The 16,605-nt window shown below is 44.4% G+C and overlaps 1 protein-coding gene across 7 annotated transcripts in view; it reads left to right on the top strand.

Annotated features, from left to right (window-relative positions):
- LOC111874401 (potassium voltage-gated channel protein Shaker) overlaps window positions 1-16,605 on the top strand; it is a 352,375-nt gene that overhangs the window by 188,596 nt on the left and 147,174 nt on the right. Inside the window, exon 1 of one of the 7 annotated variants that reach the window (XM_033755514.1) lies at window positions 3,041-3,362. The exons of the other annotated variants lie outside the window; for them this stretch is intronic. Within the exon in view, the coding sequence (XP_033611405.1) occupies window positions 3,253-3,362 (110 nt within the window). The 5' untranslated portion in view covers window positions 3,041-3,252. Of the gene's footprint in view, window positions 1-3,040; window positions 3,363-16,605 lie in introns of those variants that run through there. 7 annotated transcript variants of the gene reach the window in all.

The following is a 16,605-nucleotide window of genomic DNA, read 5'->3' as shown; positions in this document are numbered from 1 at the left end:
AAGGTTCCCAGGCAGTGCCCGCTTGGCCTTCTGGTAAAGATAGAGCATATGATCGGATTTTTTGTTTGTTTGTTTTTGCTAACGTTGGGAGGGCTATATTAAGGCGAAATTTTGATGTTAACAATGGGAGGGCTGCATGTGAGGCATGCAGTGCAACGTGGAATTTGGGTACCAACTCAGCATTTGCTCTAGTACCGAGGAAAACCACGGAAAACCTTGGTCGAGCTGGCCAGTCTCAGGACCTTCCGGATGCAAACTGACTTCTAGCCAGCAGTCCGGCTTAAATGCGCGAACCCTAACATTAGACCCTGTCTGTGCTGTTGCTTTATTTAAAAAGTTTACATATGTGTTTGTACAGTTTTTTTTCGCATACTTTGGATGATCAGCAAACATTTGTGTAATACATTTGCAAAGGGTTGTAACTGTTCAAGTATTGATAAATTTAAATCTCTGTTGTGGAGGGGCAAAGGTTTGTTGCTCATCCAATTACAGGATTTTATGATTACAATTCTTTTTTTTTTAATCACATCTTCTTTTCTTGTCCAGCATAGGTGATGATTGGTCGATGTGGCCGCGGGCGTACTGGGCGTTTGGGGAGTTTCATCATCCGGTTACCTGTAAAGAGATCTTAGAGCTGATTATGTTGCAAGCAGGGATAAGGGACGCAGATGTTTATCTCTGGAGGGATCGTAGTGTCCTAGTGTCTGAATCTGACTCTTTTCGCTGGTTACCGACTTCTGGTACAATGTCCTCGCTAACCTCTTGAAATGACTTTTTATTGATGACATTCCCGTCTGTTCGTGTAAGGTTGCAATTGGTATTACCCTCGGTAATTTTGTTATTATCCTGAGAACTTTATTTTGAAATGTCTGAAATTTATTTATGTGAGTGTCGGCAGCATAGCCCAACGCGGGGGAGGCATATGACAATATGGAACGGAGGAATTATTTATAAATTACCAACGCTAAAGTAATGTCAATGGTGGAGGATTTATTTAATATATGGTACAGTTGCCTGAGTCTGTAATTAGCTTTGCTCAAAATACAGGATATGTGGGTACGGTAGGTTAATTTTGAGTCAAGCGTAGCACCAAGATACTTTGTTTCCTTAGTCCAAGATATGGTTTCGTTAAAAATCTTTACTTGATGCGCACTGCAGCCATAATGTCGCAGTCGTTTAGAAAAGAGATACACTCTGTGGGCAGAATGCAGTATATATAAGAATTCAGTCCGTACTTCACAGGAAACACATTACGTCACCGCTACAAAGCCCAACCGGTTAATGCCACTTATCCCTATACTGAGCCAGATCAATCCACTCCATATCACCCCATCCTATCTCAGATCCATTTTAATATTTTCCACCCACCTACTTCTTGGTCTTCCTAGTGGTCTCTTTCTTTCTGCCTTTCCCACCAATATCCTATATGCTTTCCTCTTCGCCCAATTCGTGCTACATGCCCTGCCCATCTCATCCTCCTTGACTTGAGCATTCTTATCATACTTGGCGAAGGGTACAAGTTATGAATCTCCCCATTATGCGGATTTTATGCGAAATACATAAAACTAAGAGAAAGTGGAGATGGAGAATCTCCTGGGGAACAGCGAAAATCTCTTTCGAAGTAAGGCCCCTCATATATCGTTTCGGGGCTCCTCATACGTAAAGACGCGGCACAGAATAAACAAGTGAAGGACAGACGCATCTATCGGGGCCATAGTTGTGCCACTTCCAGAATACATCTGCGATGGTCACACTTAAGTAATTCCATTCTTGTGCGTGCTTTCAGGGCGGTGTCAGTGTGCACACTATACCAGTGTCAAGGCGAGTGATAGATACGAGAGGATCTGGAGATACTGAGGTAAATCGCGAGAAACGATAGTCACGATAGCCTGTACGCCGGCCTAAATTCGAACTGAGAACCTCCAGAATACGTTTCCAGAGCGGTACCGCTAAGCTACCCTGCTCAATAGCAATGCTATTATTCCTATATTGTGATTAACTCTGCTTATCCTAAATGCTATTAATGTTATTAATCTCTAACACTGCCCTACTGAAAGAGTAGAGCTCGTTAAACGGAAATGCTTCACGGGCCACCCGTCGCTCCTGGACCATTAATTACCTTATCAGTCGATCCTTCCTCGGACGATGTACCGTATATACGCGATAAGGACTGAACTTTCACTTACGCCATTTCATCGGTTACTGAAACACTTCAGTCGCTTACGTGGTGTACTCGATTGAAACAACTTTTCCTAATAAATTTCGAAGCATTAGACGGAATATATCAATTTATATACGCGTATCTAGGCACTGGTCACGTATATGCAATCCTTTATTGGGCTTATAGTGTTGCTAGGACACAAACAAACAAAACTCGTCTCCCCGCCTCACACCGCGGACCGTGACGACGACCGCGGTGCAGCTTGGACCAGCTGCTGGAGTGCGCCTGCGCAGAAGGTGTACACCGTTCCTGAGGATTTCAATGTAGGAGGGCAGTTTGAATCGGCGTGACAGTAGTGCCGGTGAGCTGCCCACAGGGATGTGTCCGTAATTACAGGCGAGGGGGGTACGGGGATCGCAGTGCTGGTGTGTTTCCTGTGTTGTGATGCTGGGGATGTGTGTTGGGGGGATGTATGTGGCAGTGGAGTTGTGTCCGGCGTGCCCTTGTAGGCTTGGTGAATCTTCGGCGTTGTGTTCGTCAACGACGTGTGGTTCACTCAGCGGTCACGCGTCTACGTGACAGAGAATCCAGCAAGGGATGTCAGATCTTCAGACGCTGAGACCGCCAATTCGTGTCACAACAACTTCTTCCTCTTATTCTCTTCACTAAGGAGTCATTTTGCATGAATTCCTTATATCATGCAGACTGTTTCATCTACAAAATGGCTGTGGTATCATTGTTCTTTTAGAATATAAATTTTCTGTCATTTCGGTCAATAATCCATCATACTATGTTACCTTCCCGTAGTTGAAAATTGGTGATAACATAATTGTGTTTCAATTGTCTACCACCTTCGTTGATTTTTGTCATCGTCCCGAAACGGCGGTTCTGTGATTCAGTTCCCTGTCCTCCTCCTTATTCAAGTTGAGGACAGCGTTTCGAAGCTCCACGCGGATGGCAGTGCTGTCGAGAGATCCCAACTTGACGCCGTACAGAAGAACACAGAAGATATCTTAAGCGCGTGCAGTTGCAGGGGAGAGATACTCCACTTGCAATACACGGAGCTCAAAGTGCAGGCCAGACAGAGAGGCATGGCCGCTGTGGCGGGGATCTACGGCATCGGGGACGAAGGAGGAAGCAGCCGGTACTCGAGAGCCTTCCTTGACAAACACACGACAACCACCGCCACGTCGGACCACACGTGAGTTCACTCACCTGCACCCTCACACCTCCAGGGTTCACAGCGCCAAGCGAAATTTCGTGACACGAATTGTCATTGCTCATAGGCGTGATGTTATAATCGGGAGGAGAGGCGGTTACACCCCGAAAAGACTAAAACTGATGAAAAAAGAAACAGAAAAACGCAAATTTTGTTCCCCCTTACGGAATATAGAGGGATCTATAACGCGTTAGACAGTGCGGTGTAACTAATGCAGGCCAAACTGTGCTATAAAATGCACATAGAATTGTTAAAAATAGAAAAAAAAATTTAAAAGTTTAGCAAGGAAGCGGGGCCGAAGCCTAGCTGACTGAGCCCCTTTCCATCATTTGTTTCCATTTTCGTTCGCACGTGTTCGTTTCTGTTGCCAAGCCGAAGATTTGCACTTCTTTATAAGAATCAGCAGAAGAGAAATGTCATGATTTGCCTGAATCCCTCCGAGTTAAGTTAAACAGGTGTGTGTGTGTGTGTGTAGGAGAGGACCAGTCAGTGAGTGAGGGCGCACTCGAATCATCCACAGTGGAGGCGAAATGACCAGTAACAGTCAGATCCCTACTCTCGTTGAAGAAGAGGCCCCATTTCAAAACACTTAAAAGTCTTAGAAAAAAATATGGTCAAGAAATACTGCACTGGGGAGGGCCATCAGTGATTTAAATGACAAATCGACCGAACTGATTCCTTCATAGCAAATTTTGGGGTAGTTCCCCGATTTAGTACCTGGCCACCTTCTTCCAAATCCCTTCAAATTCATCCTACCGTTCGACACTGCATTAGCTTTCGAGAGCGTTGTTAAATAGCCTCATACTGCCTCACATTGCAGAGATGCTTGCAACGTTTTAACAGCTGCATGTGGCAGGTAGCGTCGCCTGGTTGCCGGCTGCTGGTCGCTTTACTGCCCGAACACTTGTAGGAATTCAGCCGTGGCTGGGCGCCCTACATATCATATTGTTATGCTCTTGGGGTGGGGTTAGTGAGCCTACTGCACCCCCTCCTCGCTTGAGAGGGTGCAACATTAGCAGAAAGAGCCCAAATACTCGAAAACACATCTGTATCGAAACTCAGGCGGTTAAAGCAACCCCGCACCCGGAAGTCCTGAGTAGAATCTTGGAATTGTGGTGGCCAAAGTGGGACTACATCCGTTTTTCCCCGAGCCTTTCTTCTTTCTCTCCTGTATGTTGGCATTTTACTATTGCTCTGTGTTGATATCATTAGGGGCTGCTACATTGGGCCCATATGATGTTTCAGTACCAATGGACTCAGTCTCATCCAACTTCTGTCATCATTTCACCAATGCTCTACACTCAACTGTCATCAGAGGCTGGTACAGTGGGCCCATTTGATGCTCCAGTACCAAGGGACTCCGTCTCACCCAAATTTGACATATTTCACCAATGCTCCACACTAAACTGTCATCAGAGGCTGGTACAATTTTGAGTCCTTATTTTTTTATTGCTAGTGGGGTGGGACTAAGTCCCTTGTACTGCGGCCACTTCTGGCCTAATGTACCAGCCACAGATGATAGGTGAGGGTGATTGTGGAGCAATTGGTGGAATGAAGATTGGCAGGGGAAACCGAAGTACTCGGAGAAAACCTGCTCCAGCCCCACTTTGTCCACCACAAATCACACTTGACCAGACCCGGGATCGAACCCTGGCCGCCGCGGTGGGAAGCCAGCGACTAACCGCTTGAGCTATGGAGCGGCCTTCAGTCCTTATTCTCATTGCACCGATAACACTGGCTGCCGTACCGGAACATCAGTAGCTGTCCCAGAAACGGGTTCAGTTTATGATCTCTATGCACCCAATATCATTTGCAGATGTAAAAAAGTTTTCCGTAATTTCAGCTTGTATTTGTTTGTTGATGGCGTGATTTTCCCCCTGCCGGGAGGTATCACCAGCCGATAATGAAGTCCCCAGTAACGCTATATTAATTAATTTCACTGCATCTGCCGAGTATTCTTCTGTTGCCCTGTATATATCTGTATGCACGATACGATCCAATTATTTCACAGAGGGATGTATGCGCAGTCACGTGTTACTGAGCGGGTTGGAGTAGTAGTAAGGCTGTACATTCACATTCGAACAGCGAGACCGAGGTTTTCATATTTCTCTTCAGCTCCTCCAAACAAGTTCCAGGATATCTCCATCAGGAAAAAATCGCTTCCTTCCTGATCCTTTCAAATTAATGTGTCATCTGATGGATTCTTAAAACATCTCCCTTACACACCAACCTTATTCCAATTTTTTCTTAATTTTATGTTTAAGTGAGTTGGTTGAGGAACTATGACACAAGCCGGAAGGTCGCGGGTTCGATTCCCGATTAGATCATTGGGGTTTTCCAATTGACCTAATCCTTAAAACCGCACTATGGTCCTGGGGTCGACTAACTTTCAAACAGAAATGAGTACAGGGAATCTTTCTGGGGGTAAAGGGGTCCCGGCGCGTAAGGCTCACAACCTCACCGCCATCTGTGAGCTGATTGTCTAGAAAATGTGGGAACCTCGGCGTCTCACAAATATATGGGCCTCCACGGCCTGTTACAGGAATACCCTTACTTTTTTATGTTTCTACAAAACGCGGGTATCCCGTACCAGACTGGACGGTATTTTATCCCAGAATAGCACGGCATAATTCGACTCTACTCCTGGTTGCTTCTTTCTTCGTTCATTTCGTAGTTCCCCGTCCGGACATCAGAATATGTCAGCGAGGTAACACGCGTTGCAGTGCAAATTCACCTCCTGCTGCGGGTAACACCTCGACTTCGTGACATATCTTCCTAGAGTTTCGTGTTATCGGTACAGTACAGTACCCACGCTACTCCTGATCGAAACAAGTAAAATGCTGTTCACAGTTGTGTACTTACTTAAGGCACATGACATTTAGGAAGGCAGCTTAGTTACTTGTCTCATCAGACAAAACTTGACAGTCTCTTCAAAGCTGCATTTTACGTTCAGAAACAAGTACAACATCTGAGTTTTCTATCGATGAATAAATGTATTGTCTTCTTATAGTTTTTAAGGCCTTACAGTGACATATTGTTATTTGTTTTCATCAGCACTATTTGTGTCATTAAATTTTCCATTTATTTAGTCTAATTTTCTTTCTGTCTTTTAGGGCTACTTTTGCTTCACTAATCCGGATATCCTCCCCACCACTAGTTACTCCGGACTAGCGAGGGTTTAGTGTATTTCTTATGGATTTTCTAAACAGAGTATTACTTCAGCATTCGTATTCGAGAAATGTTCGAGTCCCAGCAACGACACCTGCTAACCTGACAGGTTTTCCATGGTTTCCTCAATCCCTTGAAGGAAGTGCCAGGATAATACCTCGATTAGGCCACAACCTCTCCCTTCAGAATACTTTCCAATTCACATTAACCCTTTAAAGACCGAATTTCTTCCAAACTAAATATAAGAATTCAGTTCGTACCTCACAGGAAACACATTGTGTCTCCGCTACAAAGCCCAACCGGTTAATGCTGTTTTGGGAAATATCCGATGCTTATTGTGAGAACCCTACGAAACACACAAACACACTGTGTGGGCAGAATGCAGAATTCTAGTATGTTAAACCAGATGGTGCATATGGTAACCATTAGGTTTTAAAAGGTTAATCTATAATCCGGCCTTTCGATGAAATAGCGTAGCTACTGGAAGCGTCGTTAAACAAGACAAAGAGAACAAGCGTATCTCTGAGTTTCACATGTGAGGAGCAGTCCGTTTGCACACGGAGCCTCGTGACTGCTTCCGGATCGAAACTTGCCTCATGTCGATGCACTTGCTCTGCTTGGCCTGTGTGTGCAGGAGCGAATGAAACTTATGAACCATATTGATTTCACGCTTGTGCGGTGGATATTCCAGCGGTGCTGTCTCCACGCTGAGCATTCAGAAACTTACATTATGTCATCATACAAACTTTATTCCGTGAGGCACAGTTACTTACACGACATGTTTTGGTCTCTAATTGGCCATCGGGTGGGAATGACACACAACCGTTACAGCTGTGAACTAGAACTGTTTCTGTAAACTTACCGTCCAAATCGGCTCCATTTTGTAATTGTATAAAAATGAAATAATTTTAAAACCGCCATATTGTTCACTAGAATAATCACATATTTTGGACCCTAAATACTCGTATGGGGTCAATGGGTCCCTTCGAAACGTCTGTAAATTTCTACTGGATTACACGGCGTCACGTCCCAGAAAATAGTTATCTTCAGAGTTGTTGCTGCGCGGCCGTCAGATCCAACACTATATGTAACTTGAGGTTAAGGGAAGTAAATTCTGGGCTGCCCCACCCCATCTGACCGAGACTCTGATGAGGGCATTTGACCGTTACAGCACTTAGCTGCGAGATGAGAAGGGGCACATATTAGTTTCTGTTGTCCGCCAGTCCACTTAAAAAGTCGCTCCCTTGTTTGTCATCAATCACCCCTCAAGACCCTCTGATGCTGCAATTACTGCAGTCCGACCTCAGGACACTCACCCGCCCTACCACATGGGGCAACTGAGACATCGCTCGCAGTTCCGGGCGTTCATAGGTACAGTACGCGGGCACTTGGGCTCGATAGATCGAAAGGCACAGAACTCGGACACTTGGGCTCGATAAATCGAAACGTAAAGAACGCGGACACTTGGGCTCGATAAATCGAAAGGTACAAACGCGGATATTTAGGTTCGGTAGATCGAAATGTAAAGCACTCGAGCACTTGGGCTCGATAAATCGAAACGTAAAGCATGCGGACACTTGGGCTCGATAAATCGAAACGTGAAGCACGGGGACACTTGGGCTCAATAAATCGAAAGGTACAACACGCTGATATTTAGGTTCGGTAGATCGAAATGTAAAACACGCGGACAGTTGGGCTCGATAAATCGAAAGGTACAACACGCGGATAGTAAGATTCGGGAGATGTAACGGTACCGCAAGCAGATACTTAGACGCAGTAGATAGAAAGGTAAAGCACGGAAATATTTCGAGCACGATAGATCTACGGATGTGTTATGCAAATCTGGGAAAGTAAACAGGTTTAGTATCTTTATTTTCCCAGGGCGAGGTGAGACTGAGTCCACTTGGTCCTGCGGACATTGTTTGGTCTATTGTATCAGCCCCGGATGTTAGATGAGTGTGGAGCAGTCGGTGAAATGAGAATTGGCTGGGGAAATCGAAGTACTCTAGGGAAACCTGCCCCGGTGCCACTTTGTCCAGCACAAACCCCACACGATCTTACCTGGGATCGAGCACGGGAAGCTGGCGACTAACCGCCTGATGAACTATGGCACGGCCAATTGAACATGCGTGCGAAATGTTAATCGCATTACACGAAGGAAAAGAGCATTGGGAGACCTAGGCATAGACGGAACGTTAACATTAATTAAACATGGCCCATGAAAAGGCCTAGTGCCCTGAATCCTTTAAAGAACATCAGAATACGTTAATAAATGGGGAGTTTCCAGACGAGCTGAGCGACTGCAATATTCTCAAGGGAGATCGGCCTCGACTGCTGTAGACGGAACTGCTCAGAAGCTGAGTCCATGCATGCTGTGGAACCGTGAAATCTGGTAGATCTTTACCAACGTTTCGGAGGACTATCCTCTCAGATTACACGTCGTCACGTCTGAGAAGACTACAACCATCGTAGTTACAGCCCAGTTGACCTCAAGTTCAAATGTCAAAAGATCTGGTGTTTACTGAGCTACCCAAGCAAGCACTTGTGCATGACGGAATTTTTGATAAACTCGAATGATAGTTTGAGTGATCTGCACTTAAACCACTCTCGCTCTCAGCTCCTGTCCGTGAGCGCGTTAAACTGTCTATTCAGTCCACTTGCATCTAATTACAAAAGTTTACTTGTTTTTTGTATTGTCTCCCATGCTGACTCGGTGGAGAATATTATCCAGTATTTTTATTGCATGCGGTAAAACCGTTCTTCGAGAATTAAATTATTGGCCATCACGGGAGCAGATTCCTTTGAAACATATCAAATGTTGAACAAATATTTGCCATTGCTACAAGCTCAGGACAAATGAACAGACAGCGGCTGACAGTACGTAAATATATATGGACATAGAAACTCTTCTTCTCTTCAATACAAAATAGAATAAACCAACTCTTTGAAGCATATATTTATCTAGATGATATTAAAAAAATAACTTTCTATCTCGGTGGAAAAGGCAGAAAGGCCACCAGATTAATGCTGTTAGGAGAATAATCATAATCATAATAATACAAAGCACATATATATATATATATATATGTATTCGAGAGGGTTGGTGCTCCGGTAACTTCCTAGACGCGTGTTCGAGAGGTGTCCTTTTCGAATCCCGGCCGGGGCACCGACCATCCTCACTGTCTTTTTCACAGTTTTCCTCAGCACTTCCAGGTATAGTCACATTTTTCCGGCACCTCCTCATTCGGCGCTGTATGGTCCGAAACAAGGACAGCGTCGTTAAACAGCGAAAGAAATACACAAAGATACACGACGGGAGCGAAATACAGAGCCCTTTGAGGTTAAGGAAGGCTGCCCGTGTTGTGACTACAGTACTGCACGGACTGGCTGCATTCAGAAAACACGCTTACAACACCGAGAAGTAAGGAATAGGGGGTTACTTACTTACTTAATTATGGAGCTGAGCCCTTCTTGAGGAGCCGCCAATTCTGCAGCTACTCAAGAACTTCCCACCATTTTATGAACCCGAATGTTCATTACCGTGTTCACAAGAGCCCTCCACTGATACCTATCCTGAGCCAGATCAATCCAATCCAATCCATGTCTCTAAGATCCATTTTAATATTGTTCACTGACCTACGCCTTGGCGTTCCCAGTGGTCTCTTTCCTTCTGGATTTCCAAGAATATCCTATATGCATTCCTCGTCTCCCCATTCGTGCTACATGCCCTGCACACCTCATCCTCCTTGACTTGATCATTCTAATTATACTTGGAGAAAAGTACAAGTTATGAAGTTTTGAGGTTTTCACGGCGATGACTATGAAGAAAGTCGTCTTCTGGGATCTGGCGCCGTGTATTCTTGGTTTTAACCGACGTTTCGGAGGAATGTATCACCTTCATCTTCATGGCAGGTGAATCGCGATGCGAATACAGAGAGCAGTAGCTGCTCTGTATTCGCATCGCGATTCACCTGCCATGAAGATGAAGGTGATACATTNATTTAACATTTATCAATATATATGATAAATATATATTTTAGTTATTTTAATATGAAAACGACAAGGCACGCAATGAACTAGTTTAGCGTAAATCGAATAAGCACCTGAAGATGGCACTTTTATGCCGAAACATGTAGTGCGAGTGAGAGGAGGAGATGGATGAGTGTATGCACTGGAAGACGGTTGAAATAAATCATGGAATTGTTCACCCACCTACGTCTTGGTCTTCCCAGTGGTCTCTCTCCTTCTGGCTTTCCCACCAATATCCTATATGCATTCCTCGTCACCCCCACTAGTGCTACATGCCNCATACAGAACCACAGGCAAAATTATAATTTGTATATTTTAATTTTTATGTTTTTGTACAGCAGACGAGAAGACAAAAGGCTGCACACCTCAACCTCCTTGACTTGATCTTTCTAATTATACTTGGAGAAGAGTACAAGTTATGCAGCTCCTCATTATGCAGGTTTCTCCAACCTCCTGTCACTTCATCTCTCTTCGGTCCAAATATTCTCCTCAGCACCCTGTTCTCAAACACTCTCAGTCTGTGTTCCACCCTTAAAATCAGAGACCAAGTTTCACACCCATACAGAACCACAGGCAAAATTATAATTTGTATATTTTAATTTTTATGTTTTTGTACACCAGACGAGAAGACAAAAGGCTCTGGACTGAGTAAGCAGTAGGGCGTCAGGGGATGGGAATTTGATGTAAGTGTACCAGGATCCTGCCCAGTGGTCGGTTTCTGTATTGGCGGCGTAGAATGTTCTCGGTTCGTTCGAGATATTCCACTCACATATGTTACAGTCAGCCTGCAAGTTATGTTGCTCGTATAACTTGGCTGTACAGTGAGCAGCATCAGAAATTAGCGAGGGCTGTTGTTTATCACATTCACTTAATGAAGTGAAGCCTTCTGCTGGTGTCATTCTGCTTAAATCTTCCTCTGGTCTGCTAATTGCTTAACTGGTCTCGGAGGGCTTAATCATGATGAATATGGGAATAAAACGGCTGCGTGGGTTGTATGCGCGCGCAAGGAGGGCCGTCCAGCAACGTTTCTTTTGTCTTATATCCTAGCTGAAAATTTACCAGACTCACGATCCGTGAATTAGCAGTGGTCCGTGAAAAATAAAACCAAATATTCATCTTCCATCTTCGCGGACAAGGACTTTGGTTGATATACAAATGAACATGTGATTTACATGGCAAAATCATTATATTATTTTGATTTTCAAATTCATGGAGGTGTAGATGTTCACGTTTCATTCAATTCAGAATTCTTAAAATGTTTCGCTTAGAAAGACAAGCAACGCTGTATTTGGTTCGTGGTCAAAAATTGTTTAGAAATCCCTTCCCTAGCTGTTTCGGGCCTTAGGCTGAGACCACACGAGCGCACAAAATGCGTCCGTTGTAACGAACGTCGTGACGTCCGTTGTAGAAATAAACAAGAGAGGCGAATGCTACGCTTTCTTCTGGCTCCATTTCAGACAAAAAACTACGTACCGCATTCTGCAACTGTGTGGTGTCATCAGCGACGTCCTTTGCAACGGACGTACTTCGTGCGCTCGTGTGGTCCCAGCCTAAAGGTTTCTGTTATGTGGGCCAGAGCGTTGAAGAGAAAGATTGGTATAAAGAGGAGAATGAAAGGAAGAGTAGGAAGATAAGAAGAATGGAGAAAGAATAATAGAAAGAGGGGAAGTAGATGGAGAAGGAGAGGGGAGGATAGCAAGCCATGGCCTACTCTATATTCGGATTATATCAGGCTTTTTCGCTGTCCCCGAGGGAATATTATTAAATCTTATCGTTGTGATTTTCAACTTCTTACTTAAATGGAACAAGGTCGTTAATCTAAAACATAGTGTCACGTGTAGGAGGGGCTTGCGCATGACTTATAACACTGGGTTTTGGATTGGATGATTGGATTTATTAACACATCATTCACACATCTCGTGACTATAGCGTTACCGCTATTTCCACACACACACACTACAGTTCCCGTTTACACGAGCATTAAGTTTCGCACTTTTCACTAGTCGTGTCCTGGCAACGTATTTATAAGTCTCACTGTCACTTTAAATCACACATGAAGTCTTTTTCTCACAACGTAATACCTTTCTTGATATTTCTTCTCAGTTGTCTTCGATTAAATTCGACAAAATTCTAATTCCTATGCTCCCAGACTCATGTCCTGACAGGTTGGCGTCTCGGAACTCGACTCGTTTGCGATTTCTCAAGTCAAAGTCACATTGCGACTGACGGTCAGTCAGTAAGTCTTGGTGTCGAACCCGGATCTGACAGTTATTGTCTTGTTTCTGTGGGACACCCTCTATGACGAGAGGACAGGTCTGACTTTTGTATATGCTCCTGACCCCATCAGCGCAGTCTTTCTCGGGTCCAAGTCCCTTGGGGCTCGTGACCATATTTTACTGTCTCAGATTTCAGACTTCCCTTTCCGTCACCTCCTACGACTTGCAGGGTCACGGTGGAGGTATTCGACCATGGCTCCACACGGGTTAACTATGACCACGACTTCTCAAATGAATTCTTCTTTATAACCACTTTGCACTGACCCAGCAGAAAACACAGCCTCTCTGTTGTTAGGAAAGCGCGTTCACAGCGCCGTTGCATAACAACAGAAGTTACTCAATTGTTTTGTTCGTATTCATTACCTCGGGAATGTGTTTACCAAGTCGTTACCCAGCAATGAATGTCTATTCTGACTTCACTATTCCGGCTTTCGGGCGTCATGTCACAGTAGTAAGATCTCTTGTTTACGTTGGAATAATCAGAACCTCGCAGCTCTCCGTTCGTTGCCGCAAGTCCTGAGAAGTTGGCCACATTTTTACGGAACTGGCCAAAAAAAATATTAGTTTACACATGGCCAGCCCTCTTTCATTTGGCCACTTCTCTGTCTTAAATCTCGCCAGCCTTCCTGAATGTCGAGCTGTTTATGTTGAGGCTAGTCATACAAAGTAAATAATGTTTTTTGTGTCGGTCTCTACAAATAGAAATCTTTCCCCCCAGCTGCCCCATGTATGCGCTGCTGAGCAACTCCTCCTATTATTTTGCTCTTATCGATAAATCCATACAAACAGCCCACTAAGTTGCGCCTTCTCTTGTTAGTCAATTTGTCCTACCTCCATGTTGTTTTTCGCTTTTGATTGATCACTGAACTTTCACAGGTATAAATGTCTGTTTTGCATTCACTGCAGAACCATTGCTTTGATATTAAGTATGTGGCCTGCACGGCATTGCAGAGTCCTGTAATACAGCTTAAACAATCTTAACATGATGACAATCGTAACGCAATATGTTCGTTGTTATGAAATCGATATATAAGCAAATGGGGGCTATTTTAACACCATTTTGTATAAACTGGCCACTTACTTAATTTTGTAGGGTTTAAGTTGAACCACGGGTGGCCAATACCGACAGGTTTCACTCCACAATACACATATTCACAGAGCCATACATTGTGCATATTGGTGTAGGGGAAGGACGGGCATGTGGGCTTGTGGGTCTTATTGGAGAAGAACATTCATCCCATTTATTTTCCTAAGTATCTGTTTGTTCACAGCTGCGCCTCTTTCCCCTACGTAAGAAACTCTGGCAAGAGTCAGGAACTGTGTCAGTGTAGCAAATTATTTAATATTCGTGCATGTATGGACGAGTGTTAAGGACATTTCTTACTTTTAATTTGTGGATAATAAATCAAAGATGGTCGCTAATTAAGGATCACATAGTTTCCATTTTTTAATTCAGTTTACTTCTAAACTAAACCCCAGTAAATCTGAGCCCTGTACACCATCGTCAGAACCTTTCGGGATCTACTGAAAACAAAGAGTTTCAAAGAAATGCTTTGATGTTATTTCAGCCTTTCGAAATACTTTCATAGACTGAAAGTTTTAGTAGTAATATAAGACAAACGTATGTTTGTCCGTCGTTATTATATTTGAACTAAGGGTCGCCGCTCCGTGTTCTCACATCCAAGATTTAAAAGAGAAATACGAAGCACATAAGTATATAAGAGTCAGACCAGCCCCTCGAGTCTCACGACTATAAATTTCTTTTCAACTGAACACTTGCATTAGTAGTCCTCATGTATCATCCTCTCTAATGAGAGGATGGGTCTGTGGTTTACAGTTGCTGTTGGCCCTCGCCAGCGCAGCCATTCTCATATCCGAGTCCAGTGATACTCGTGACCATATTTTACGGCCTCAGATTCGAGACTCTCCCAAACTGGAGGGCCAGGCCCCCGTATATACCATGTATATCCCCCAGGAACAGGGAGGCCCAGTTATACCGCCAGGCACTGGGTTAACTTTTCGTCGCCTCCTAGGACTTGCAGGGCTACGGTGGAGGTATTCGAACCCCGCCTCCACACAGGATTCACGTACTTAAGTCAAAGCCAAAGTACACAAGATATTTTCATAGTCATAATGAACATGACAGCTGACGATAGAGAGACTGTTATTCACAGATCCATCTACTGGTAGAATTGCTACTACCTACAAATATACTATGCAGCGCTCTATCCGTGCACTGTGTTATCATAATCTAGGAAGAAAAAAAGTAAAGCTATCCCTATAACAGGCCGTGAAGGTCCATAGGGTTGTGAGACGTTGAGGGTCCCACACTATCTAGACAGTCGGCTCAAAGGTGGCGGCAAGGTTGTCGGCCTTACGCGCCGGCCGCGCTTCACTCCCCAGGAAAATTATTTAATGAATTCCTGGTACTCATTTCTGTTAGAGGCTGAATGAACCCCAGGGCCATAGTGCGGCTAGAAGGATTAGGTCAACTGAAAAAAATCCAATGACCTCATCGGGACTTGAACCCGCGACCTTCCGGCTTGTAGCATAGCCCCTCATTCTAACACCGTACAATTTAACTTTGTTCTGTAAGGGAGTGTTTAGGTTTAGGATTGGTTGTGCCTATTAATAGCCTGTTCACTTAGAGACGTTTACAGAAATCAGGCGATGTTTGTGCTTACATGGGGACAGGTTAGGATAATGCGAACAGAAAGGAAGTATCTGGGACCCGCAGTTCAAACTCGTAAGCAGAATAGAGGACGTTTTCAGCGAGTTAATCTTCGCGACCCTTGTCACTCGAATCGATCAGTCTACAATCGGCTGGCAGCAAAGTAACGCTTTGTATTGTAGCTCTGCATTAATCAAAACGTTTGGTCTGAGTATAAAGGAGGCCGATAATGGCCGCGGAGTATTCTTGGCACAACTTTTCTGGGAAATGTATTGATCAATGGTCATTATGGATACGGGCAGGTTAGCGTAGCGATAACACTCTAGAACTATACTTGGCAGGTACTTGGTTCGAATCTTTACCGAAACACCGACTATCATTATTGAGGTTTCCGTGGTTTTCCCGGCAACTTCCTTTCAAATCCTTTCCTATTCATTGGTCACGTTACTATTTGACACTGCACAGTGTGAAGGTACTGTCCGGAGCAGTTGCTACAACAGCGTTCTGCACTCGTGACTGTTCCGTCCTGCCCAGAATGTCCCTTCAGCAGTGTCCCTCAGACGTTACATGTGTGCCCTTAGAAACGCCGGGAGTTCACCTTTCACAGAAGTCCTTCTGCCGCGCGTTGTTCAGTTTTACCACCTCCTGGGCCGAGAAAATCCTGACTGAAATTTTTCGTGTTTTCCTTCGGTATCTCCAGGCAGATGCCTACACGACCACTTCCACTCACATACGTTCTAATATGTTATCATTCTACCATTCGACCCATGTACTCAAGTTACTAACTGTCTTACAATAAAAAAGCAAAACGAATATGGCGAACTAGCGTAGTTGCTTTGTCGCCAGTTCACTCACAGAACTGGGCTACATGCCCCGCCACTCTGTGTTTGGTGTGAGTAGGTTCCATGGGGTGTGAAATCTTGCCCTGAATTCAGAATTACGCTTTCAGTTTCACATCCCGTGGCGTTTAGGCATCGTTATGAAAGAAGTTAGGAGATCTGAGGTTTTCACGGCTGTGACTATGAAGAATGCCGCCTTCTGGGATGTGGCGCCGTGTAGATATTTTGTTAACTGACGTTTC

This window comes from Cryptotermes secundus, unplaced genomic scaffold (genome assembly GCF_002891405.2).
Source record: "Cryptotermes secundus unplaced genomic scaffold, Csec_1.0 scaffold47, whole genome shotgun sequence".
NCBI lineage: Eukaryota > Metazoa > Arthropoda > Insecta > Blattodea > Kalotermitidae > Cryptotermes > Cryptotermes secundus.
The sequence above is the reverse complement of the archived record's forward strand: the minus strand, read 5'-3'. Positions and strand labels throughout refer to the sequence as shown.